General features: G+C 41.8%; 2 protein-coding genes across 3 annotated transcripts in view; one reads left to right on the top strand and one right to left on the bottom strand.

Moving 5' to 3' along the window:
• The first annotated feature begins 229 nt into the window (after window positions 1–229).
• Window positions 230–7,353, top strand: slc26a10 (solute carrier family 26 member 10). Its single transcript, XM_076276057.1, has 18 exons — window positions 230–618; window positions 1,453–1,563; window positions 1,986–2,143; window positions 2,286–2,450; window positions 2,553–2,705; window positions 2,874–2,956; window positions 3,062–3,209; window positions 3,403–3,516; window positions 3,999–4,076; window positions 4,175–4,270; window positions 4,381–4,487; window positions 5,000–5,069; window positions 5,281–5,460; window positions 5,574–5,628; window positions 5,754–5,842; window positions 5,937–5,991; window positions 6,121–6,227; window positions 6,349–7,353. Exons 1-18 carry the CDS (start codon window positions 354–356, stop codon window positions 6,385–6,387), a joined length of 2,073 nt encoding a protein of 690 aa, XP_076132172.1. The 5' UTR covers window positions 230–353; the 3' UTR covers window positions 6,388–7,353.
• Window positions 7,354–10,348: 2,995 nt separating this feature from the next.
• b4galnt1a (beta-1,4-N-acetyl-galactosaminyl transferase 1a) overlaps window positions 10,349–27,347 on the bottom strand; it is an 80,071-nt gene continuing 63,072 nt past the window's right edge. For both annotated transcript variants that reach the window (XM_076276128.1, XM_076276129.1), the window contains 2 exons: window positions 15,109–15,346; window positions 10,349–14,641 (listed from right to left, as the gene is read on the bottom strand). In XM_076276128.1, the coding sequence (XP_076132243.1) occupies window positions 14,427–14,641; window positions 15,109–15,346 (453 nt within the window). In that variant the 3' untranslated portion in view covers window positions 10,349–14,426. The remainder of the gene's footprint in view (window positions 14,642–15,108; window positions 15,347–27,347) is intronic.

Consider the following 27,347-nt stretch of genomic DNA (forward strand, 5'->3'; position numbering starts at 1 on the left):
TAGAGTGTAGGCTACAGATGTTCATTCAGCTGTTTACTGGTAAAATGCCTTCCGCAGTAGGACCCAGAGGGCTTGCTGTATCTGTCATCACTTAGGCTGGACAAGTACACCTTTATGGGGAAGCTGCCAAACAAGACGCAAAAATCCTGCCAAAGAAGTTCAACTCAAGCACAAAAAAGTTCAGCTTTGAGCCATGTAATTGGCTCATAGCACCTGACAGGAAAATACAATGGTTCCTGAAGTCAAATTTGTGACTGCTATATATTTGAGGCTGTAGAAATCATACTCTCTTCACTCACAACAGTCCTCAGATAACACTTGCCTAAGAAGTCAAGACGAAGAGGATTAACAGAATGAGCGCTTCAGTGGCCGTTTATAGGAATATTTACACCGAAGATCGCTTCAGACAAACGTATGGTACCGAGGACAAACACAGCGGGCGGGAGAAGTTCCATGAAAAACTCCTCAAGAGGTGCAGGTGTTCGCAGGTTTCGTGTCACAACCTGTTGAAGGAGAGAGTGCCGATTTTCAACTGGCTTCCAAAATACAGGCTAAAGAAATGGATATTAGGAGATGCTGTTGCGGGACTGACAGTTGGCATTCTTCATATACCTCAAGGTAATCCGAGTAAAAGGCATATGTGTTGTGATCTCTTAAGTTTTTAAGGTCATTTCGTACTTCCACAGTAGTTAGAGAATGGAATGAAAATATATATTACCAGGTAAAAAATGCGGTTTTAAAACTGCTGTTGATTAGCCTACCGGTCACTTTCGTATTAAAATTTGATTAAAAAACATCAGTGCATAGCCGACAAACTGCAGTAGTCTCAGCTTAATTACAGCCGCTTCTTCCATACCTTGTTAATGTCAATACGTCAGGTAACTTCAAGTCTGGAGATTGTATGAAGAAATCGCTTGGTTATAAAATACCAAAAAAGGTTTAACTTAATTCATTAATATGTTAACCATACCGAACATGGCTAAAACCCAATGTTCAGACCTGAAGTTATGTTAATTTATTTACAATAATTTGTGTATATTGACTCCAAGAATTAAATTAAACAAGATGAATAATGAGTAGCCTAATTGAAAAATCTCCCACTTACCCAACAAGACTTTGGCAGAAGAGGGACTCCTAAGGTTCTACACAAGCGTTCTCTTATTTGACATACACTCTATTTCCTCTAACATAAGCTCTATAACAATCCAATGGCTTTTTCCAAATTCAGTATAAAAGAGGCATCTTCATTTCAGGCTCTGAGTGACACATTTCATAGTATATGGTGACAACATCAAGAGCCTTTGAAAAGGTCATATCATCTTGTGAAGAAATGTGCACAACCTTACAAATCTTTCAAAAATCATATATATTTCAATAATGAATTTTGTTTTTAAAGAACAGAAAAAATGTATTGACACATAGATTATCCTTGATATGTTTCTGTATCACTAGGAATGGCTTTTGCACTGTTGACATCAGTAGCGCCTATATATGGGCTGTACACTTCATTCTTCCCTGTGGTTCTCTACATGCTCTTTGGGACAGGCCGCCACGTCTCCACCGGTAATCTCAAATGTATTTTCATTGCATGGATTATGGGCACATATTTTTCAGGTTATATTAGTGCATTGGAAATTTGTGCAAGTTTACTGTAAATTGTATTTAACTTTTAAATGTAAAGAGCTGTGTTAAAATAGTTGGCATCTGCAATTACTCAACTAATTGTTGCCGCTCTTAGTATAGCCTTTTGTCACTATTTAAAATGATATAGTCAACAATATTCCATGGATAATGGACAAAAATATAAAAGAATGACATACATTTTTTGAGGAATGTCTGGTTATTATGTATTTGAATATTTGTATATGAAAATGTGAAATGGATATTAGTAACCAAAATAAAAAACTTGAGGCTTGTATGGTTTTTGTCCCTGTCGTTTGAGAATGTGTATGGTGTTGTGATGTTGTGGCGTCTCGCTGGGACAGGTACCTTTGCTGTGGTGAGCCTGATGACTGGCTCTGTGGTGGAGCAGCTGGTGCCCACCCCTCTGGCTCTGAACACCAGCAGTGCCGAGGCCGCAGAGTTTGAGGCCCAGAGAATTGGAGTGGCATCCGCAGTAGCCTTCCTCTCAGGGATCTTGATGGTGAGGAGAGTGTGCGGTTAGACCTTCAGAAACAGTCAGCCACATCACAATAAGTGTAACGGAAGGAATTTCTGGCTAGATATTACATTTGGTGTTCTGTGTAGTTGTCAATAAACTCATCTCTAGTCTCTGTTGTTTTCAGTTAGGCATGTTCAGTCTCCAGTTAGGTTTCCTGTCCACATATCTGTCAGAACCCATCGTCAAAGCCTTCACAAGCGCCGCTGCCTTCCATGTGACTGTATCTCAGTTGCAAAGCATGCTGGGGCTACGACTACCCCGTTACACGGGACCCTTCTCCCTCTTCAAGGTGAGTGTGTACTGCAGTAGGCAGGCTGTGAATTAAGCACAGCTGTGAGGGCGAACGGTTGTGCTCAAGTTTGAATGCTAACACAGCGAGTCTTCTCTGCAGACCCTGGCATCGGTGATGGAGAATCTGCCCCACACAAACGTGGCGGAGCTTATCATCTCTCTGGTTTGCCTGGCTGTTCTGGTGCCGGTCAAAGAGGTGAATACGCGCTTCCGCCAGAGGCTGCGCACCCCCATACCAGTGGAAATCCTCACTGTAAGTCATCCACAAATCTGATAGGGTACGGCATGTCCTATGCATGAAAGGATGTGACTGTAGAAACGTATAGGCTTATAGACAACCTTAGATTATGTTAATGCTTTTGTCCACACATGTGTGCTGTGTGCATTGTTATATCTATGGATCCTTGTACACTATTAATAGGTCATAATTGCAACTGGGGTGGCATATGGCTCCTCCCTGGACTCCAAATATGGCATTCAGATCGTGGGCCATATACCTGCAGGGTAACTGAAATACTCTCTCTACTATACTTCCTGCTCAGAAATGAACTTGTACTAGTAGAAGCATAGATGCATATTGAAGCATGATTGTCCCTTTGTCACCCCCAGGTTTCCTCGTCCCCATATGCCTAAATTGGAAGTTCTGCCAGATATTGCTGGGGACACGATCGCCCTCACATTCGTAGGCTATGCTGTGTCTGTCTCTCTAGCAATGATTTATGCTGACAAGCATGGCTACTCCATACAGCCCAACCAGGTAGCCCATCTCTCGCTCTCTCTCTCTCTCTCTCTCTCTCTCTCTCTCTCTCTCTCTGTCTGCCTGTGTCATTAGGGGATCCTAATCAAGTGTGATCCAACTGAACATTAAGTTACAAAAGTAGCAGAATTTCTCTTAATGCTGGTGTCTATGTGATATTTGAATTGCAGTGTTGTTGATGTCCTCCCTCCAGGAACTGCTGGCTCTTGGCGTCTCCAACACAGTCTCCTCTCTCTTCACCTGCTTCCCCAGCTCTGCCACTCTGGCAACCACCAACATCCTGGAGAGCGCTGGAGGCCACACACAGGTGCACACTCAATCATTCATTCATTCATTATACATTCATTCAGTAATTCAGTCTGTACATAAATGTTCCATTAACAAACAACATGGAAAGACATATACTGTAGGTTTGTTTTAAGGATGAGTTGCGTATGTTTCCTACAGCTGTTTTTCCTTTAATATATATATATATTTAATATATATCCTGAAATGTTTCCTTTAATCTTCCTTTAATATGAATTTAGTTCATTTCCTTCTGGGGTAACCCGAAGTAATCACATGACTTTAGATGTTAAGAATGCCTTGTGGGGGGAGCATGCGTCTTTACCACATTCGGTTGGAATCCAAACCCGCTTTAATTTCCTGATCCCGCCCTATCTCTCTCTCCTACTCGCTTCCTGTCACTGTCCTTTCTGAATAAAGGCGAAAAGCCCCAAAATATCCTATAAAACAGTAATGTGCTGTGAATAGCAGTGTGTGAAGAGGCTGTTCTGGTCTGTTCCACAGCTCTCTGGCCTGTTCACCAGTCTGGTGGTGCTGATCGTGCTGCTGCTGATCGGACCGCTCTTCTACTTCCTGCCCAAGGTGAGAGAGAGCGCGGAGCTTGAGGAGCTGAGCTCCTGTTCTGTGTGCTGCCACTGGCGTCCAGACTCACATGTTCCCTGTGTCCCTGTCTCCTTCAGGCCCTGCTCGCGTGCATCAACGTGACCAGCCTGAGGCAAATGTTTGTCCAGTTTCAGGATTTACCAGAATTATGGAGAGTGAGCAAAATTGACTTTGTGAGTACTCATCACTACAAACTTTATGAAGATTTAACTTCAGATCATTTCATGGCTCATCTCATGAATTTCATGAATATATATATATATTGTTGTGCGTGTGAGTGTAGGTTGTGTGGCTAGTAACCTGGCTGTCAGTGGTGGTGCTGAATGTGGATTTGGGTCTGGCCATTGGAGTGGTCTTCTCCATGATGACCGTCATCTGTCGTACTCAGAGGTACGCATCCTGCAATGACATTTGTCAAACACAAGCAACCTGTGAAACCTACTTAAACAGCCAATTCATTAGTTTATTGGAACGCTTATTCACTCCATAGCATTGTGAACATATATGTATGGGATATACTGTTATTAATTTTGCAGTCTTAATAATTGCTAGTGTCAGAGGGGAATAACTGCGCCTCAACTGGAACAGTCCCATTAAAAGTATTGAGCTCATTATGTAACTCGCCGTGTAGAAAGCAATTGAAAAGTTTTAATTAGAATTTGTGCATTTATCAGCAACAATATGCGCTGTTGATTATTTATGCCCCCTAATTATGAATCTCAGCACCCTGGGGCAGGGTGGGTACTGGGCCGCTCTATCCCTCGTCGGCCCGCTATTCTAAAACAAACTCTCCAAACGCATTCCTCTCCTGGAGGACGTTAACTTTTCACACTCACCAGAGGAGAGAGCGGAGGCATTGGCACGAGGCTATGGACTTAATGAGTTGGGTTATTTTTGCTCAGGGCCGGGTGCTCAGTGCTGGGGAGAGCATCCAACACGGAGATCTACAGACCTGTAGACAACCACAATAAGGTGAGGCCCCAAGCCTTAACTACTAATCTTGTGACGTGTTAATCTGACGTTCTTTATACCTCAACAGAAGACATGGAGTTTTGATATAAGCTTTGATATTATGAAGTTCTCTCACTTGTTGTCTTCTAAATGTCCTTTTAAATATGAAGATCTCTCACTTGCTGTCCTCTGCGTTATCTTCACTACTGTTCTCTTTGCTCCTCTTCCTCAGTGCTATGAAATTCCAGGAGTGAAGATCCTGACCTATAATGGACCCATCTACTATGGCAACCGGAGCTTCTTCCGGGCCGACATGAGCCGACTGCTGGGCCTGAGCCCGGAGAGGATCCGGCGCAGGGAGAAGGCCAGGAAAGCCCTCGAGAAGAGGGAGCGAGAGTCCATCAGCACAGTGGTAAGAGAAAAAACATTCAAACACACAGAATGCTACGTGCCGAGCTTTGGCATGTCTTTCATTGGGTTATTTTCCCACTCATTTAATAATAACCTGTCTGTATTCTTCCTCAGGAAAGAGGTGTTGCAAATACGTCTTTCTCCTCTGAAAACGAGTTCTTTAAATCAGGTCAGTCGTGCTTTAGGTGTGTTCAGGGTTTATCTATAGATGAGCCCTTCCATGGTGGTCTCTTGTCCCAGGTGGACACACAATACTCACATTCTGCCCTTCCCCTTCAATGTGTGCCACTGCAGAGGCCCTGGAGAGTGAGGTCCAGGCCGTCCTCATCGACTGTGCCAGCGTCATTTTTGTGGATGTTGCAGGAGCCCGGCTGTTCATTCAGGTAGAGACTGGTGTGCATAACAACCATATTGATATTAATGAGGATGAATTCACTTTCCTCCTGTGCACTCATCATATGGGTAATTGCTTTTCAGATGTGTATTGAGTGTCAGAAGGTTGGGATGAGGATATACCTGGCAAACTGCAATGGTAAATGTGCTTGCACATACAGTTAACATTTTTTATGGTTGTGATATTTACAATCTGTTTTCTTCAGCAAACCCAATCTACTATAGTAGAATAATTTTCTCTCCCTGTTCAACACCTGTTGTCCTGTAGAGAGCGTGCTGAAGATCCTGACCTCCAGCGGCCTGATGGACTACATGAACCCACAGCACATCTTCGTCACTGTACATGATGCCATGGTCTACATTCAACAGCAGAAGGTAGGCAGGAGCCAGAGAGGGGAATGATCCACATACAGAAGTGATTCACCTTTATTATCCTTTGTGAAACTAGGCATTCTGTGACGAACTGAACTAAAGTATGTGGCCCTGTTTTGATCAGGAGAAACCATCAGAGAACAACACAACAATTTGGGTGTAAGATGGCATTTTTATTCAATGGGGATGTAGTACCTGGGATCCCCACCAAGTTGTGGAGGGAAGAGAGCTTCAACAGCCAGAAATGGACGTGCAGATGGGCTTCAGCAGGGTCCCCAGTGGTCTGCCTGTTCTTTTTTGTCAAAATGGCCGCTGATTCAAAAGGCATTTCCCACATGGCTTGCACAGAGACCATTCCATTTAGAATTTGGTTTGCTATGTTTGTGATGCATCAAAATAAGGGTTTAATCTATCATGTTATATACTCTTAAATTCTGTATTGTCTAAATTGAGGTTATTGACCATATATTATGAACGTGGAGACTGCACTGAATATTAGCTGTGATTTGGTAGAACAAAATAAATATACTCATACCAACATGTCATAGAGGAGCATGATCTTGTTTTCTGCTCACATCACTACTATCAAGGTATGGTATTCACATATCATGCTCTATAAACCTTTGTTTCTGCACAATAATATAATGAATAGATCCATCCAATACATAGCAAGTAAAAGCAATACAAGAATTATACAATACAGGCATTTACTGACTAGTAGGAACCTGAATGAAGTGAAGGGTCCTTATGCTGTATGTTCTGTTGTGCTGTATTCTCTACTTATCAGAACTGTAGGATATCTGCCCTCATGATCAGGAAGTGTGACTTGTTCAGATGGAAACCATGAGCACTTTACTGGAGAATAGTAGATATATGCCTAATTCCTACATGATATAACCTCTCTCTTATGCACACACAGACATAGACCTCCCACGTGTTGGCTTTCTCACCACATTTAGCCTACTCAAGACCTGCTCTATGAGCCATATGCTGGAATGGGTGCCTGCTCTTCAGCATGGGGGCCCGCACTATATACTTGTTATAGTTGTTATATTTGTATGTTGGCCTGGGATATAAAGATAAAGAAATAAATTATTTTGTCTGTACTTTGTACTCAATCCATTTACGATGTACTTCTTGATGCTGGAAAAAATGACATGTATTTATTTTTGTCATTGATATTTTAATAATGTATGAATAAACATGAATTATGTACACCAACCACAAATTTGGTTTCACATTATAATATAACCCTGGATACCTATTAATAAATAGTAATACACATTATAATATATAAATAAATATATTATAATTGAATATATTTATTTCTTTGCTACTATATCTTTTTTATGCTTTCATAGAAGCACACACACATACACACACGCTTGAAGACAGTTTAAGCTGTATGGAAACTTATCTATTTGACATAGAATCTTAATGAGATATCAATGTAATGCATCATACCAGTAGTAATGATAATACTGTAATAATGATGTAATATAATGTCGGTCAGTTCAAGGGCATCTGAACAGTTGAAGGACAATAGATGTTGCTTGACAGTAGATGTTGCTTGGCTGTCCACAATGATGTAATAGTTAAGACCTGTCCTGCTTCCCATGCTCTCCCCACCTGTCCACGTTCACAAAGCCCAGCCACCCTGGAGCATTGACAAGATATTGATTAGAAAAAGACAGCAATTAGAATTCTGATTATAATTATTTGAGTTATTTGTGAATTGTTTTTATATTTGTATTGCATTCTTGGTATGGTGCCAATTGAATGCCATGGTTGGTCACCTAACGATGATGACATTTGACAAAGATTATTTTAGGCTTACTATAATTTGAGGTGTTCCCATGGTCATTCGCTTAGTCAAGCAATCAGGTTGTCAAGGCCCCATTCAGCTAGGAAATGGTAAATGGAGCCAGGGTCAGCAGTGACAACACAACAACAACAACACTTGAGTCAAACATGCAGCAAACTTCAACAATTTTTTTTAATATCTGTTTACACAATGTAAGGACATTTAATAACAATTGCAGATGGCCAAAGTGCTGGTTTCTGGTACATGGGTAGAGCGTAGTTCTACACCACAAGATACAATTTGTAGGTACAACTACACTACAACTTTAATTAGGATCCATTATAATTGTACTTGGTATAACTAAAAACGTTTTACTTACAGTATATTACAGGACCATCTTCCTCAGTAAAAGGTAAACTGTGGGTATAAGTTATCAGTTTGAGGTCTATGCTATTTACTTGCTGGTTCACCAGGCTGTGCATCCTCTCCAGCCTCAGTCTCCTCTATGTTTCCCTTTCACTGACTGGTCCCTCCTTATTCGGTGATGACCTCTGCTCCTCCATCAGGTGGTCATGGGCCTATTCAACTGGGAAATGGTAGCTGGAGCCAGAACGGGCTGTGACAACAACATGAACATTTGTCAAACAGGCAGCGACATTCGTCATTGACTAATTTTCTCAATATCAATGTCAGTGTCCATTTTATGCTATTTAAGGACATTTAATGCTTGCTCCGTCATTTCCCGCCACAAGTTAAATCAAGTCACTTTTATTTATATAGCACATTTAAATACAACAGGAGTTGACCCAAAGTGCTTTTTTTTTTGCTTTGTCTGAACTTGTTTTACCATGGGATTCTGGCAAGTGTTCTTTTTTATGCTGTTGTATGTTGGGGTGGAAGCCTAACAGTTGAGGACAGGAGCAGATAAGGAAACCTGATAAGGAAAGCAGGTTCCATCATTGGTTCATGCCCAAGTTCTGTGGAGGAAATCCTACAACAACAATGGGAATGTAACACCTGGGATCCCAACCAAGTTGTGGACAAAAAAACAGAGGGTGATGAGGAAGATGAGGAGTGTGCTGTCAAGGAACGAACGTCCCTTGTACAGCATGTTCACCAAAAGTGGTAGGAGCCAAAGGCTCCTCCTAGATGCTCAACAGAGAGATTCAGGAGGTCATTTGTTCCTACAGCAATCAGACTTTTTAACAAGAGCTGTTGACTCATTGCTGTTGTGATTTATGTTGCTGAGATTGCTGTGATTGTTGTGTCCTTTCAGTGCCTGTGTCTGGTGCATACCTATTTATTTGTTGTGGTAGTGAATGTTGTACTGTGCCCTGTCTTAAGTAAAACTGTCCTATTGATGTATGTTGTTGTGTGTGGTTGCCAGGTAGCAAAATAATTTCCCCCTTGGGGATTAATAAAGTACTCTCCCTCAATGTTATCTCTGGTGCAGTCAGGTCAAACTGATACAGTGTTCTACCTCAGTGTTCTACTTTGCATTAATTAAATGTTCAGAAGATTCCAAATAGAATGGCCACTTTTGAAACCAGACTGCAGGTTGTTATGTCACAGACTTACCTGAAGACCACTTTGTCCAAAACCTTTGACAAGAAAGGAACAAGGGGGACAGGTCTGTAGTTTTTCACATCAGTTGGACTAAGTGTTTAAAAGAAAAAGGAACTATTCCAGAACTGAGTGAAGTATTAAACACATGCGTGACTGCTGGAAGAACAGCAGGTGTGATAGACTGCGAAAGAGTAGACGGGACAGGATCCAAAGGGCATGTTGTTGGATGACTTCACTGAAGCAGTAGAGAAACCTCTTCATCATAAGGAGAGAAAGAGCATCCAACGATGCCATTATGCCAACACAGGGCAAAGCCCTCCTTATAGGTGCATAAAACTGATGATGATTGACAGCAGGATTGACAGAAGGTCAACAGGGTTAAAGTGCTTTACAAATAAAAAAATAACAATAATAAAATAATAACATAATTAATATAATATAAAATGCCTACATATGAAGAGATAAAGCAATAATATTCATAATCATTTGTTTTTATTACTAATTTTCTTAATGCAGACGTAACTTTTAAAAAAACGTTACTGTAAATGTTAACTTTTGTAATGTGCATATTCTGTAAGTGTCTTTGGACAAAAGTGTCTGCTGAATTCCATAACATGACCATCTAATGGTGTAGTTTATTTTATATATTAATTATTTATATATTATATGATAAATAATTTAAAATCATCAAATCAAAAATTTTACAATACGTTTTCATGTAAGCAGAACTTGGAAAGACTCATAGACAAAGAACTGAATTTAACTTTTTTTTATTTTAATCAGACATAAATGGGTGCATGTGCATTGTTGTTTTTTTCTCTTGTTGCCGGCATCTGAAGCCTGCGAAACGAATGGAATGCACATCAGAAGGGTTCTAGGTCAAGGTTAAAGGATGCAACTCGCTTCACAGACTTCTGCAGCAGTTTCCAATAGCCACCAGCCACTCCTACTGGATTCAGGTCCATCAATCTTCACACACTTAAAGGTTTGCTTTTTCAGCAGGCTGAGACAGTGACTTGGGAAATAAAATTAAAAACACTTCCGTTACAATAGCCAAGGTCTATCGTTTTTTTTTTTTTTTTCGTTATCATGAAGACACAGACAATGCAGCATTTCTTAAAAAAAGATTTGGCATCACTAACTAAAAATAAGCTTCCAGAGCACAGTGCATATGGCTCAAGGTCATCCTAAAAATTCAGTGCAAGTAATACATGCGGCGGTTCCCTCATACCCCATTCCCCACCATAATACCCCAAATGCACCCCCACACACACAGTTTGAAAGAAAACACATTTTACATTGCTCTGGTCAGATGTAGAAAGACAGTAACTATACATACAAGTGAGTGACAATACAGTGTTATAATCCCTGCAAAAGACATCAACATCAGATTAATTTTAAAAATACACCTTGATGACAAGGAGGATGTTCTCATCCTTACTAATAATATCTCCATTTTGGCATTGTGGATACATGTCATAGATTACACTGCTTAAGTCTCTTCCCGGTTCTCAGCAGCACTTTGATTGGTGAACAGAAATAATTCAAGCCATGGAGAACAAGGTTAGGAGAAGAGTCTGTGTAAACACTGACGGGGAAGCACATGCTGAGAAAACCACGAGCATGTGTTCTGTTTGAGAGTGAAAGTGACAGCAATCAGTTGAAGGTGACCGGTGGAGTCGGTCCTGCGCTGCAGTGATGGAGACATGGCGTCACGCTGACACACACTGCCCTCTGCTGTTCCTCCTTCACATCCACCACCACCGTTACCTTGACCTGATAAAAATCAACGCCGAGTTCAAAAGCAGGCCATAAAACAAGCACCCAAATTAATTATTTTCCTGCTTGATGTTGGATACCCATATGTTCTCCTTATCATCCAGTGTGTATTTCAAAAGAAACCTCTAGACACTACCTCCTCAGGGCATTCGCTTTTAAAGCTCAAGGAGTGCTTTACTAATTGGCATGGTGGAAAGTAGCCCATACCAATTAGGGAGTGGTACACAAGACCGGCCAAACGCTTCAGTCTACAGCATCCTGCAGATATCCTTCCCCAAGTCAGTCTCTCGCCCTAGAACGCAAGCAGCCAACGCCTCCCTAATCCCTATTAGGACCATCTGAGTCAAGCCATGCCAACATTCGCCTCTTTTAAGCGAATATAAGGCAGGACCCTATTCATAAACAAAATCAAAAACACAAAGTTTGATGTGTGACAGAGCAGCCAAACGAGGGACTCAAAAGCAGCCGTTAAACAGTACAAAGCATGTGCAAGAGAAACACTTTCCATGAATAAAAGAGGTGAACCATGCAAAAAGCCTCCGAAGCACACACTGCCAAAATGATACAAGGGAGTGTTTGACACTGGGCATACGGGTACATATAGGTCTGATATGTACAACATCAACAACAACAATGAGAATTAACGCAATAAATCAAAATAGAAAATAGTCCACTATTGCAAAAAAGAGTTCTCTCTATGCAGACTATGAATTCCACACAAGCCAAAGTAACAGTTGTTGCACTTTCCTGCATAGGCACTTGGTAAATTCCAAATATAAATTCAGTTTACCAGTTTATATATATAGTTTAAAAAATCACCACGATTTCCCAATTGTGTTGATCCATAATGAAATATTAATGAAAACAGTTTGTTTCAACAGTATTGAAAACAACAATACTATTTGCAGTAAAGTCAAAGACCTTGTCTTTTATGTACAGTTCTGGAGTGCAGATTGCCGCAAAGACAAGGTACAAAGATTTACACATCTCTCTAGAAAGGTCTTTGTCAAAATGACTGACATTAAAAATCAAGAGTAAGACAAAAAAAACATTACAGGTCCCTTTTCATTAGGATGGATGCAGCCTTGCCGAAAAGCAATCAGTCTCTCGCCCGCTAAGCTCACATCTACCCCATCACTGGCACCTGGCCTGAGACCTCCACACCTGCATGTCAGTCAACATCTCGACATTTTTGAGTCTGTGTCGTTTATTCAACAACACCACCATGACCAACATTTGTTACCCCATCATCCCAATTCAGTCCCACTGATTCAGGAGAGATGTGGTGGGAAGCTGTGAAGTGGTATGTGGCCATTTAGTCCTGGTGTGTGACTGCCATCTTGTGGTATAGATGTTAACTGCAAGTGACGCATGTAAATACTAGTTTAGTCAGAGAGGGAGAGAAAGAGAGAGAGAGAGAGAGAAAGACGTACACTGGAGTAAATGTGAAAGTTAAGGCGAACATCAAGACATGGATATATGACAGAGCTCATCTTACTGCACAACCAAGAAAGAAATCCTGAACAAATTGAAAGCAGTTTCCACTTATGGAGAGTGGCTCATGACACAATACTGAAGTGCTAAAAACATGCCTCATGGTCCTCTGAAATGAGGAAATGAAACTGGAAGCACCTGCTCAGGGGTCATGGACAAAAATAAACTTTTCTCATGGCACTACAGTTAAACACTAAATTTGGAGGTGATTGTGACTACTTAAGAATTGAAGTCATGCCTGTATGCTTTCAATTTCTTGCAATTTGTCGCTAGTCAAATTACACAGATGTTTGCTATGAACTCAAAGTAAAATCAATTTCACACTACATACTCTGACATTTTGGTCACATTTTGAGCCAAGGCTATTCCGTCATGAGACAACTATTACCTCCATTTAAAATACGTTCATGGCGAATCAAAAATAAATAAATAACTACTCCATATTATATGCCCCAGTCAAGTTGACCCTAGAACGAAAAATAACCCATTATTTTTAAGACTAAAAAGTGCGTCGATGCTACTATCGTTCTCCTTCGGTTCTAATATGCGTGTACAAAGACACTTTGGTCACTGGAATCTTGGTTGGAGGCAGTGCAGTGGTATCACATGAACATACATGAGGGGTCAGGCTCTCCATCACATGAACATACATGAGGGGTCAGGCTCTCCATCACATGAACATACATGAGGGGTCAGGCTCTCCATCACATGAACAGACATGAGGGGTCAGGCTCTCCATCACATGAACAGACATGAGGGGTCAGGCTCTCCATCACATTCACAGGCAGGTCATGCAACATCAATCAGTCCTTCAATCTGTCATCCGATCAATGAGTCAATCAAACAGGAACGTTACAAGCAATAGAGGGGAGCTGGGGAAGGAACATGAGGGCAGGACGAGGGGGAGAGGACAGGGGTGGAGAGTGGTCAGCACGCCTCTTTTCTTAGCGTTAAGAGTTTCCCATCGTCAAAGGTTATGTGCATCGTCCAGTCATGGAGCAAATACAGTGACTAATAGCTTTGGTGACCAACCCTCCCAGGGGCGTTTGTCATGGCTGAAGGGGCGATATGGTCACTGGCGCAATGGGCGTGAGTTGAAGTGTGACGTGAGCAATTCTCTCCAGGTAACGGTTGTGGAGGGGTGGGCTTGCCGTCATGGCTGAGTTGCCCAGTGGGAATGGTGTCTCCCTGGACTGCACAGCTGTCCACGGACACACCACCACAAAACAAAAGCTGTAGGAGGGGGCATGGTATGCCCAGGCATAGAGGCACGTCACTCAAGCGTCTCTTCTCGTGCCACCACTGTCTCTCAAGTTAGTGAGACCTGCACTAAGGTCAAGATGTGGGCCTAATTCAACACGGCTGTAGATTGTCTGTAGGCTCCTAGCAACACTAGAATGGTCTTTTTTTCCCTTTTAAAAATCCCCAGGGCTCCCCACCCTCCCCAGGACATACTGTGATGGACGTCTTTGGCAACACAGGCACAGGGTGGGTGTGGGCCAGCTCACGGCAGAGAGGTGTGGGGGGGGAGGGGCAACAGAACGGGAGGGCACAGGAGGTCAGTTGTGGGTGAGACACTGGAAGCGGTTCTTGAAATAGAACAGCTCGCTCCTGGTCTGGACAGTGTCCGAGGAAGAGGACGGATAGCGGAACTTGTAGTAGGCCTTGTCGCTCTCGGACTGTCCCCACGGGAGTTTGATCTTGGAGGCGTGGTTCACGATGACGTCATCGCACGAGGCCACATGGAGAATCCCAAGGCCATCAATAAAGAATTCTGAAAGAGACAAGAGCCGGGAGGCTTATTGGAAATCTGACAGAAACACATTTAGCATCATTAACTAATTATCAGTCATTTATCTACCATTTAACACAACTTATATTTTGCATAGGCTGAACTACCCTGTAACATCATAACTCCATCCAAGCGAGCTAATGTCACGTAGCATTGACTACTCTGTCCACACTGAATCCGTTAAATATGCCCTTCTGTATGTCTCATTCAAAACAGCAGAGCAAGACAGGCAACAGAAAGAAAATAGAGATGGTCTGACAAAAAATCTGCTCAACACTGCTTCGTGTTGCATACTGCTAGGACATTCCAATTGAAAACAAATGTAATACAACTGATTTTGCTGCTAATGCTCCCTCGTATCACATGTAATTAGGATTTGGTGTAATATAAATAAATATAAACAGCTACAACCAAAGGCCGACTGGAGTCACAGGATAACATCCACTCACCCAGATGAGCCACCCGAGCCAGTCGAGGGTCGAAACCCACTTGCTGGACCTTGTCTGTACGTGCCAGGAAGAAGTTGACCACCCCCTCTGCCACCACACAGTTGGGGTAGCCCTTGATGGGGTGGTGGAAGCCCCTGCGTATGTGCAGGCAGTCCCCCTCCTCCCCACCCTGATCCAGAGAGAAGGTCTGTCGGTAAGAGGCCTTGTAGCCCGTCACTTCTCTCACTGCTCCCCCGACCTAAGGAAGGATGGGGAGAGAGAAACAGAGAGAGAGAGACAGAGAGAGATATAGGGAGAGAGACAGAGAGAGAGAAAGAGAGAGAGGTTGTGTGATGAGGAAGTAAAAGACTTGGGATATCAGTAGTGTGATGAAGGCCAGAAACATCTGTGCTCCAGCAGAGCTTGTGGGTTTATGGGGAACTCCCAACAGAGGCCAATGCTGCAGAGAAACGGTCACTGTAATTAAACACAATAAGACATTCATAAACATACGCCCACAGGCCAGCAGTGTGGAATGTGCTTTGGTCAGTCTGAAGCGAGCACTGGTTTCCTGTCAAATGAAGGACTGGAAACATGTCAGGAAGGAATTAAAAGGACATCACTGAGCCATTCAACACAAATACAATACACACGACTAGTTGACCTCAAGAAGTTTACTCCACAATTACAAAACTGGCTGAGAAAGCCTGTTAATTCACAGGCAATGCATTTGATCCCATTAAAAGTCATCTGTTATACATAATATTAACACTACAAAATTCAGATAAAAGCAACTGAGCATATATTTTTCATTGTCCATTATAAAATTCAACTGATGAGTGTCACCCACAATTATTTTTGACAGAATCCTTAGAAGGCGGATGGAATGCTATTGGTGCATTCTAAGGGCCCACGTGAGGCACACAGACAAGACAGTTGGGAGTAGTTGGGGCCAGTCAGGCAGAAAGCCTGGTGGCAGAACCTTCAGGCAGCTGTGTAGCAGCTGGGGATAGTCATCAAGAGGTCAGGCAGCCATGGCTTCAGCCAGCACAGACAGCCTTCAGACAGCCTTAGTGAGAGCAGGAGCTGCTAGGTCTGACGAGGAGAGAGCAGAGACTGCAGGGTTGGGACTGGGCACTAAAATGGACTCCGGATGTTGTGGGTTCATTTCTCAGTTTCCACCGATGTGCCCTTGAGCAAGGCACTTAACCCCAAGTTGCTCCGGGGACAATGTAATGCCTTGTAATATAGTTGATATATGTAAGTCACTTTAGACAACAGTATCTGCTAAATTAATAAATGTGAATATTGCTCAGCAGTGTCTTTTCCTGTCCTGGACATGAATAACTCATTTGCTATGATTTGTTTTTTCAGTTTTATATATGCTATTTTGCCATGTCCACAGCCAGCACTATGCATTAAAGTTCAAAATAAATAAAGCAAAGTAAAATCCGAAAAAGTTATATTTTTGCTTTTAAATATTTTTTTTAGCAAAACAAGATATTACTCCACTTGGGGGGCGCTGTGGAGCAACAGGCTACAGCACCCATACCATATACGGGGTCTAAGGGCTATATTTTGGGTCACCAGCGCATGGCGTAAAGTTCGTTATTCACCGGCGTGAAGTTCAATTCGTTATTTTGCACGTTTATTTTTTAAGCATTGCGCCCAGGGGTGTGGCAATTAACAACCTAGGGAGGGACCTGGCGCATTGTCTAAAAATCGCTATCATACACCACCTAAACCTGGTCAGAAGTCAATGGCGAGTTGTTCATATGCTATTTTAAGAGCGCATGTCAACAGTCATATTGGCAGGTGCACGCACCATCCTTCTATCATTCATGAACGCACACCAGCGCACGTCCATGCAAAGCATTACAAATTGCACGATTACAATGGGAAACATAATTAGAATAAAGATATTACGAAATACTGTACATCTCATGATGAGTAGTTATTCACCATCATTTGCCAATTGGTAATGACGGTTAAAAGTGATTAGGGGAGAGGCGAGAGACACGTATGGAGCACAGCTGAAGACGCACTGTCACGAGATATAAGCAACTCCTCTGCAGGATAAATGTTGTTTTATTCAGTCATTTGAGCAACATTAGGGTAAGTGTTGCTTTTTCCAGCCTATGTTTTCGATGGTAACCCATTGTCAGTCAATAGTGAAAGTAACTGCATATAACTGTCTTGTCGTTGACTGACTCCTTGGTGAAGTTAGTTTCACTTTGCCAATGAGTTCAAATAATAGACGAGTGCAAATGCGTGAAGGCTATGCTAGGTTTTAGTAAAGCATGGTTTAAGAATGACTATTCCATACGGTCTCGCAAGCAGCCTCCTTCAAATGCGCCGTTGAATGCCAAAATACCGATGCATTTATTTGACATTGCGCCGTTAAAGGGAATGACAGATGTCATTCTCATTGGTTTAAAATAATGTTACGCCCCAAACACACCCATATGACTGATTAAAAGACCTAGGAACACCTTGTTACGCCATGCGCTCCACTTTTGAGAACGAAACCCCTCCCAATGTGAACTGGACATCCTACTAAATTTGAATAGACTTTTGACGAGTGACGATGCACTTTAGAATGTCATGATAGGGCCCTAGGTGCCCTCGGGGACCCAGGTTCAAATCCAACCTCGAAGACCAGTGGCCGAGACCGAGACAAGACCAAGTCCAAATACTAGCGAGTCCGAGACAAGTCTGAGACCATAGAAAAACGGTCTCGAGTCCGGACTCGAGTCCAAGACCGGACTCGAGTACTACAGACCACATGGGGCTACATTCAATTCAAGTCAGAAGTTGGTCCGTCCAGTCAACAGTCCCGCATTCACGCCACTTCATTATTAGATTAACCTTATCAGACAGCGCTGTAAAATGTGTGCAGGAATTTCTCGCATTATGATGGCTAGAGTTGCGGGACTTGAATAAATCATGTGCTATACCCGCAATCCGGCGCTGAAATTTAGGCCCTGATATGCTCACTTGTTCGGCCCAAGCTTAACATGTCCACCCTGTCAGGACAAAATATGCCAGAATTGATTTGAATACAACATTTTCATAATATGCAGATATAACTATACCAAAGACACTTCTACTTCTTCTTCTACAACAAATGCAGATAGTGGCCCAGTTACAGTTTGTTGTGAGTAAAAACGTTAACTGAAGGTGAAATGTATTGAAAATCAGAAAGGGTGGACATTAACCTGATAGGCCTATGAAAATAGCTAATATATATTTCTACAACTTGAGTGTCTGGCATTTATGATAATACATAAAAAGTAGAAACTTAAGACCACAATTTATGGCAATTGTGAGGGCTGAATTGCTCTCTCTAGTGATATTCCCCCATATGCTTCAAAAAAGGAACAGAAATGTTCATTTTCAGCAACAGGAAGCTCTAAAATAGTAAGAATTCTGAACTTCTGTAACATAAACTATGTGAATCTTTGTTAAACAGATGTCCAACCCTTCCTGTGGTTCAGATATGATGCTTACATGCTGACATTAGGTGTGAACAACACCCATGCACATGAACAGACGATTGCCAAGTGTGCTCTGGAAATTCACAATTTCGTCGCCGTTTAAAAAAAAACAACAAAAAAACATAGTCCAGTATTTCTTTTGAAATTGAAATGAAGTTGTATGGACTGTGTTGTTTTTTTTTAAACGGCGACGAAATTGTGAATTTCCAGAGCACACTTGGCAATCGTCTATCTACAGATATGACGGTAGTGTAGTAGAGGCAGGTAGCACACAGCGCATCAGAGAGGCCATCATGACCATCGTTGTAAATAAAGTTTTTTTTCTATGTACACAGGCAGTTGTAAACTCATGTAATCTATTGCATTATATACGTAAACAAGCCTGAATGCACACATAGCGCACATTTAGCCTAAAGAAAGTCACATTGGCTATTGTGCATAATACTTGAAGTACATCAAATACATACATATTTGACTAGTTTGCAGGAGCACACAAAAGGCATCTGAATGTCTGATTATCATTTAGGCAGTCATTCAACAAAATGCAAATGGTCTATATGAACCTCTATACCAGGCACACAATTGATGGGCTGTAGTTAGCAGGTGCATAGCCACACGCATGGCAATGGCAGATGCCTTTTGTAGGATACGGACCTGCTAACTACAGCTCATCAAATGTGTGCCTGGCATTGAGGTTCATATAGGCTATTTGCATTTTGGCCTCCTGCAAACTAGTCAAATATGTAAGTGAATATTGCATTTCATTTCATTGCATTCACATTTTTTGTTTTAATTTTATTTGGTTAGGCCTTATTCATTCTCAACCCAACGTCCTGTGATAAACCTTATGACAACAATTATTGTCTTTGTTTTATTTGGCTAGGCCTTATTCATTCTCAACATATATTGTGCTCAGCAGTGAGCTCATGAAGAGTAGGCTACAGTACCAGAGCTAGTGAGCGGAGCTGAGCGGTGCGAATATCCCGCTCCTCGCTCAGGTGGCTGTTCTTCCAGTAGCAGCAACTGGAATCCATGCATTTCCACGGAATTATTTTTGGAATCTGATCCCTTATCATACCTGTTCATTCTTACTCGTCGCTCGACTTATCGTGACTAAATTCAAGATGGCTGCAAACGCTAAACTTCGTGAAGATACTGTCTGTATAAATCGTCTTGTAAGTAAACTACCAGTGCTTTTTCAAAGTTTTCAATGTCTGGTTTTAAATGTCAGGGCCTTCGGTAGTCTACCAATAAAGTGTGGAGATACATTGAGCCTCGTAAACGGTGTAAAACAGTGATTTATTTGCATGGCTAGCCCGATGCCGAAGCACCACCATTGAAAAAGCTGTTGGTAGCATCAGCTAACTAGCGCCAGATTTTGGAGTGTAGGGGACAAGCCGAGATGGGCTATGAGACATACGTTCACACTCGGTATCATGTTTCAACACACTTTAGGTCAGTATCACACCGGAATTCTCCTTTAAGCCAGGGCTCTGACTTGGTTACTCAAGGACACACCCCTTCCTATCCTTAAGCCACTGCTTTGTTCTTTTGGCAGTATGTTTAGGATCATTGTCATGCAGGGTTGGGTAGTAACGGATTATGTAATCAGATTACAGAAATTCCGTGTTCAAAATTATTCATACCCTTTTTAAACAATCACTGGAAACATCTTTATTTACCACCACAGCTCTCAAAATGGTTCATATAATACCCACCGAGCCTCTTCATGTCTCCACAATGATTGTAGACTGCACCTTTTTAGCAGCAATCTGGGGTTTGAGGCAGGAACGATTATTTGCCATCACTTTGGCCCTGAGATCACTTTTTTGACGGATTGAGGTCCGCTCTAAAATGTTGATATTGTTAACCATTTCTTGCCTTGTTTGGCTGTATGTTTTGGATCATTGTGTGGTTTAATGTTCAAATGCTGCCTTTTGGGGCAGCCATGGCCTACTGGTTAGGGCCTCGGCCTTTGGGCTTGCCGGTTCGACTTCATTAATTCACGGATTGGGATAAATGCAGAGACCAAATGTCCCTCATGGGATCAAAAGATCTACTTACTTAACTAACTTACATACTATTGGGACAGGTCTCTCAGCACACTGCCTGATCTTTTCCTCCTAATCTTAATGTAGCCTCTTGTTTTAGTGTTACCATTTACTTTGAGAAAGTCACCAGGTCCCCCTGGTTGAAAAACATCCCAAAATAATAATTTTCTCACCCCCACAATTGAAATGGACATGGTGTCATTTGGGTTTAATGCTTCCCTTTTTTATGCCAATCTCAGGCCATGTCCCTGGGTCACAAAAATCCAGCGCAAGCTAAATTTTTTGTCCAGGTGTGCCCTTATAAAGGTTAAGCTGAGTTATGCATGTTTGGAGAAGAGTGGAGAAAAATAGAATGAGAATTCTTTCATCAGTTCTGTGGTGGTGTCTTTTACTTGATGGGCATGTAACCCAGGCCTTATTGCCTGGGCACAACATGTAGTAAATAGCTTTACTTACTAAAAATAATAAATATATTAAAAGTAATTAATATATTATTGTATTTTGATATAGTATGGTTAATAATATTTATTGTTGCCAAAATAGGTTAAGAGGTCAAGTCTGTTCTTTGATTTGCTCCGTTTGGCCGTTTATGCATTTGTGTAGCTCCTGCCCCTTTAAAATGGAAATGAAGCAGTGATAACTGTGACCATTTTTTGGTTGCTTTTTCATTTTTGAAGATACATGGATTTTCATTAAACCCGAAATTCAAGTAGTTTCACTAGAAAATGACATGTCAATAACGACTTTCGCCACTAATGCAGGCGCTACGTCATCAGAATGGTTAGCGTTTGTTCGTGGATGTTTTATCCATTAGCGGACGTTCACTTTATTTCAATATGCCTACGCAAATTATGTTGATGTTTGTTTTTGTGTTTGAACAAGAACAAGGGCCGCTGTAATGTAGCCTGTAGGCCTATCAGAGACAGTACTTAATTAGATTTAACTTCAGTTGCAATAATGTGTTTGGATGTTCTCGCACAACTTGTGGATTACCGCGACCTGAAAATGTAGTTGCATCGTTGATGAATTGGTGAATAAACTCGGGGGAGCGAACTTCTCATGTGTGAGTAAAAGGTTTCTTTTTGTGATTGAGTAGTATCGATGATTGCATTTGTATCGCTCAAGTAGAAGTGGAAACTATTTGCAGAGACTTGCGAACCTGGTGAGAACCTGTTGTGGGCATAGACATAATTGTGGGTAGGCTACGCTAGCCTACGCCTGACTTGTGTAGGCTACTCTGTAGTAGCCTAGGTCTGTGATTGTGACAGGCATGGTTTTGTGGGTAGACGTTGTTTATGGACTGTAGGCTAGGCGTCTGGGTTTTTATTTGTTTATGTAAGCTGACATAAAATAACAAGCTGTTCACTTTAAGTAAATAAATGCATGGATGTGCCGCCTGTAGGGTTCATGCTATGCTAGTTACAGTATGTGCTTGTTATGTTATGCTATGCTAGTACTGTATCACAGCTTCTACCATGATAATACATTGCAGAACAACTGAGTATGGGTGTAAAAATTAGTGTAGTCTCAGGTGATCAGTGTAGTCCCCTAGCCTGCCCCCTCCGCACAACCTATCAAGAGTGTGTTAGCTGCTGTTAAGTGCTGTTTATTGGGCGTTCCAGTGTTTCGGCTTGGATGTCCCTCAGCGACTGCATTACGACCTCCAATGTCTCGCTTTAATGATGGCATTTGGCACGTAGGATTGGACGTGATATATCTGTTATTTTGGTTGAGATGTCCCAGGTTCATTTCCTGGCAGCAGACACTCTCCATGTGTGCCATTTCAGTGAACATAGGGACACAACCCCCACATAAGCATCACCGATTGTTTTCTGTGCGCTCAGATACACCTCTCTCGATCATCTATTTCTCCTCCATAGTCAGGCATTGTGGGGGGCACTAAAACTCCCACTGCTCTTACTGGCTCAAAAGCATAGGCAATTGGATGCCTGTCCTCATTGGTGGGTCTATCCCATTCGTCCATATCCATTTATTTGAGGCAGTAAGCTAACTGTGAGGCTATGACAGCCGCTGTGTAAACAGCATAGAATGTTGTACCAACCATTCTTGTGATGTCATCATTTTCTGAAAACAAAGATGGCGGCGCACAGCTGAAATTAATGCAACTTGTTTGTGCTTTATTCTGAATAACGGGTCATATTTCTGACTTTATTTGTATTTATGGTATATTTAAATATTTAACTAGTGCTATAGATACAGTCGGTTAAGACGTTCGGAAAGGTTACCGCCCCCCACGAGGGGGAAAGCATGCTAACCTCACACAATGGAAGTCAATGGGCGAACTAGCTAACAGTTAGACTTTATACATTCGTTTTACATTCAGGTAGAGTTCTGCTTGTTTCTGAACACAATAATTTGAAGGAATTGTGTTTACTTAACTGCCCAGTGTATGCTAACAACTTAATTCACCCTCGATTGCCCAATGTTGACGACACATTTCTCTGGAAGCTATATTCAATGGTAGCATCATTAGGTTGCTAACTGGCTAACTTTATATCGTCAGTGTAACATAACCAACTGGTATACATTACTTGTTAAAACTATTCCCACGGCCATTGTAGGGAATGTGCATTCATGTGAGAATAAATTCAGATGCAACTTACGAGTTTGTGATGTTAAGGCAAAAGGGTTAGCTTGCTAAACCGAGCTACACAGTCCGGCCATTGAAAGCAGTTCTACAATGAGTACACTCGAGACAGTTCTGGCCGTTTAACTGGAATTAGCAAAATGAGGGAACTTAATGTTACCCTTAACCTCCTTGACACACAGATAACTCTCAGTTGAAACGTGTTTGTGCCGTTTAGTGATGTTTGCTAAAAGATTTAATATTTTTATAGGTGCTTTCTGTACTCAAGCCGGTGCACCTCCATTAGATTACATGCAATCGAAAACAAATGTTTTCCCCCTCGGGGGCTTTTCAGCCACGGTAACCACGGCAACTGGGGGCGGTAACCACGATTATGACTAGTTGCCGACTATATGTATACACCAATCCGCCGCGAACTTTATGGGCGCTGCCATCTTGCCTGCCGCCATTACTGCGTGCCTGCGGAGTGTGAGGTGTGACACTTGCTGGTGCCTTCGGTTTTCAATGAAAGCATCCTGTCAGAGAATATCAAATAGGAGATCCTGCTCATGAAAAAATGTCAGGTGAAAGGGAACATTGGGTAGATGATGTCAGGCAGTGGCCAAAACTTACTGATTAAGGTAATTTATTGACAACATAATGTATTAAGATGTGTATTAATTAATGACAACAATAAACCGAATGCTATCATTAGTAGCTGTGTTGCTAATATGTTCACAAGCTTCAGAAGTTGCAAATAACTATTAGCCACGACCACTTGTAGCAGTAAAATACATGTTCTTACAGGTATTCAGGATTATTTTATTAATCGTATGTATTTCATCCACTTTTAACGCACATCTTGGTCCTCCACTCCACAAGGAACTCTGTGTAGCAGAATCCGTAAGCCTGTAAACATGGGCACTCAATGTGCAACAAAGGTTTGTGAATTTCACAAACGGTTTAATTCTAGGTCTGTATATTCCTACTGTTGTTAAAACAGCCGACCACACAACACGCTTTTCCCGGCATCACTGAACAGCATACGTAAAATAAAAATTAAGAAAAAGAAGATTTCGCATCTACAGCTAACGTCTGCTACAGCCGCCTAAGGGACCAACACATTACTTCGCTACTTCCTTAGCAGCAAGGCAACGCAGTAATGGCGGCGCTGCTTTACTTCCGTGTTTCGCCGGATTTGTGTATAGACATCTGTTTTATTTGACTGCTTCATTTCCACTTTAAGGTTTAAGGGCAGCAGAGGTTACCATGGTAATTAAAGTCAGTTTTGTTTTATTGCTGCCATAGACAGTAAAAGAAATGGACGAACAGACTCCGTCGTTTTCAATGGGAGGGCACTGAGTCAAATAGAACGATTTTTCAGTTGGTCCCCCCAGTACTGCGCAGACTCACACTTAACTTCGTGACGTTAGCCATCGAACTGAATCTTGTAACTCATATGATAGATACACAGAAATTCTTCTCACACTTCCTTCGCCTTCAAAGTCATCAAAGTTAAACATTTATTTATGTATTATCATCCTCACCAAGTCGAGTTAATGTTGAAGCTACCACACATGATCATCTTCAAAAACAGTCATGCTAAAACAAAACAAAGTTATAGCCTTGAAGCTAATCTTCATTTCCACTTTTCCGACCTACGGTCAATCCATCGAAAACCTCTGAAATGATTAGTGCCCTTTTTAAAAAAAAATTGTTTTTTTATTATTATTAGGTTCCCTCTGTGTAATGCTTTACCTTAACATACGGTCGTGTATGCTAGGTTTTGCTTATGAGTTACCTTCAGACAGTAAGGTGGACTGAGCTTCTTATCCAAACAATACGGTTATCTCCCTACGGCACGAAAGAGAGATTACGTCAAAGCTAGCTTCCCTCCAACCGAACAAGCTAACCGTTCTTCTTACGGGTAACCAACGTTACGGACGAGGTAGTGGAGTCTGTTTTGCCTTTATAGTGTTTATGTGGATTACACAGAAGCTACAATATCGGCACAGGATATATGTTATATGAAGTTATGGTATTTCAAAAAAATCCTACAATGAATGGACTTCTATGGGAGTTAGCACAGAGGTGGTCCCTCCAGCCTACGTCGATTCTTCTACTTCCGGAAATTCGCCTGCCCCCTTGATTGCTGCACGCACTGTGTGCTGTTTGGCGATTGGTCTTTTCATGTGACTGTTAATAGTGTTATGTTTTGATTGGCTCAGGGGCGGGTCTAAAGGAGAGAAAAAAAGTGTTCTGTCAAAAAAGTTTAGAAGAGAATTGTTTCAGAGTTGGTTACTGTTTGCAGAGATTGGGAGAGAGCCAACAACATTCAAATAACCTTAAGTACCTTTCTGACGGACTGGGAAAGAGAGTTTGTTTATTACAGTTGATTTATTGATATATTATAATTATTATTATTATTATAGTTAACGGTGGTTATTAGTGACAGTTTGGACGTTGGGACTCAACATAGCTCAGGTTCACAATTAGCCTGAAAGCTAGCCGCTGGTTTTCCATTGAAAAAAGAAGGACATTCACATTCGTAGCTGAACGGTTCAGTGGAGGAGAGTATTGCGACGTACACCACGCACCCCGGAGGATTTCACATCGACCCTGCTTAACGGACTGCGAGTGGACTGTCCATTAGCACTAGCTGGTGAGCTAACCTCTCTTTTGCTTCGCTACCTCATGACGTTGCCTATGAGGTGAAGGGGCTATCAGCCACAACGTTCACGAGCCTCGACCAGGCCTGCATCACTGTAACGTTATTGTCCGTGTGTGAGTGTGTGTGTGTGTGTATGTGGGCCCACTATTAAGATTTATGTTGCGAGTTATGTTTTGTTACTGTTGAACTGTTATCGATAGGCTATGATAGTGTAAACGGTCATTTCAAATAGTCAATATTCATTTTGTAAATACTGTGATTATCATCTGCATCTTCATCCACTTACATTTTTAAAAGTAAATTATCAACCTTTTTCTTATAGTGTTAAACCGTGGTCTGGTCTGTTTATTTAACTAGTAGGTAGTAGTAGTAGGATATCGAACCCTGTGACACCCCATTAGGCCGATCTCTGTCCCCCTCATTCCTTAAACCGGCGCCTGAGGGTTGAGGTGCTACAGGCATATTTATTGAAGTAATCCTAAAGTAATCAGATTACGTTACATGTTTTTGGTAATCCAACTGATTACGTTACTGATTACAAAAATTGCCATGTAATTTGTAGTCAGTAATGGATTACATTTCAAAGTAATCTGACCCAACCCTGTTGTCATGTTGGAAGGTGAATGACCTGCCCATCCTCAGCTGTCCAGCAGCGGGATGCAGGTTTTCCTCAAGAATTTGGGTATACTTGGAGACATCCATTATCCCTTCTATCCTGACCAATTGCCCAGTCCCCACTGAAGAGAAACAACCCCACAACATAATGTTGCCCCCACCATGCTTCATAGTGGGTATGGTGTGTTTTCGGTGGTGTGCTGTGTTTGGTTTTCGCCAAACATAGCGCTTTGAGTTCAGTCCAAAAAGTTCAATCTTAGTGTCATCTGACCATGAAACTTTTTCCACATGGTAGCAGAATATTTCAGATGTGTTTTTGCATAGTGCAGACGAGACTAAAATTGAACTTTTTGGACTGAACTCCAAGGGCTATGGGCTCAACCGTCGTCCTACTATAGTTGTTATAGTTACCATTCATAAGCATTGATATGGAACGGTAAGCAACGGTATGGAACTTTTTTTAACTGAGGGTCCCGTGATTCAGAATTAATAGCCACCCCACCAGCCAATCAGAAAAGAGTATTTCTTCTCTCCGGGTGATAAGTTATGCTAACGGTGGGTGCTTCAGACTGAGTTACTGCACGCACAGAGACGAGAAGGATGTGTATCATCTTATCTAAGACAGTGAATGAGCTCAGTGAATTTCCCTAAAATGTTGGCGTGTTCCTTTAAATATGTGCAGAATTATTTCTGCCATTGTTGTCCTGAAATATTATAAGGTCTTCCCTGATAATTGTCTGGATGGCAGTATATGTTGCTCAAAACCTGTGCACATCATTCAGAATTGATTGTGCCCTGCCAGATGTTGCACCTCCACACTGTCATAGATGCTGGGTTTA

The sequence above is a fragment of the Alosa pseudoharengus genome, unplaced genomic scaffold (genome assembly GCF_046254945.1).
Source record: "Alosa pseudoharengus isolate Yale_2024_CS ecotype anadromous, Long Island Sound unplaced genomic scaffold, YU_APseudo_1.1 YU_APseudo_1.1_scf_9, whole genome shotgun sequence".
NCBI classification, from domain to species: domain Eukaryota; kingdom Metazoa; phylum Chordata; class Actinopteri; order Clupeiformes; family Clupeidae; genus Alosa; species Alosa pseudoharengus.

Bases quoted from the DNA above. Each gene is read 5' to 3' on its own strand.
- slc26a10 (XM_076276057.1), top strand. From the start codon at position 354: ATGAGCGCTTCAGTGGCCGTTTATAGGAATATTTACACCGAAGATCGC. The intron at 5,461-5,573 runs GTAAGAGAAAAA...ATTCTTCCTCAG, and splicing joins GAGAGTCCATCAGCACAGTG to GAAAGAGGTGTTGCAAATAC. The intron at 5,992-6,120 runs GTAAATGTGCTT...GTTGTCCTGTAG, and splicing joins ATACCTGGCAAACTGCAATG to AGAGCGTGCTGAAGATCCTG.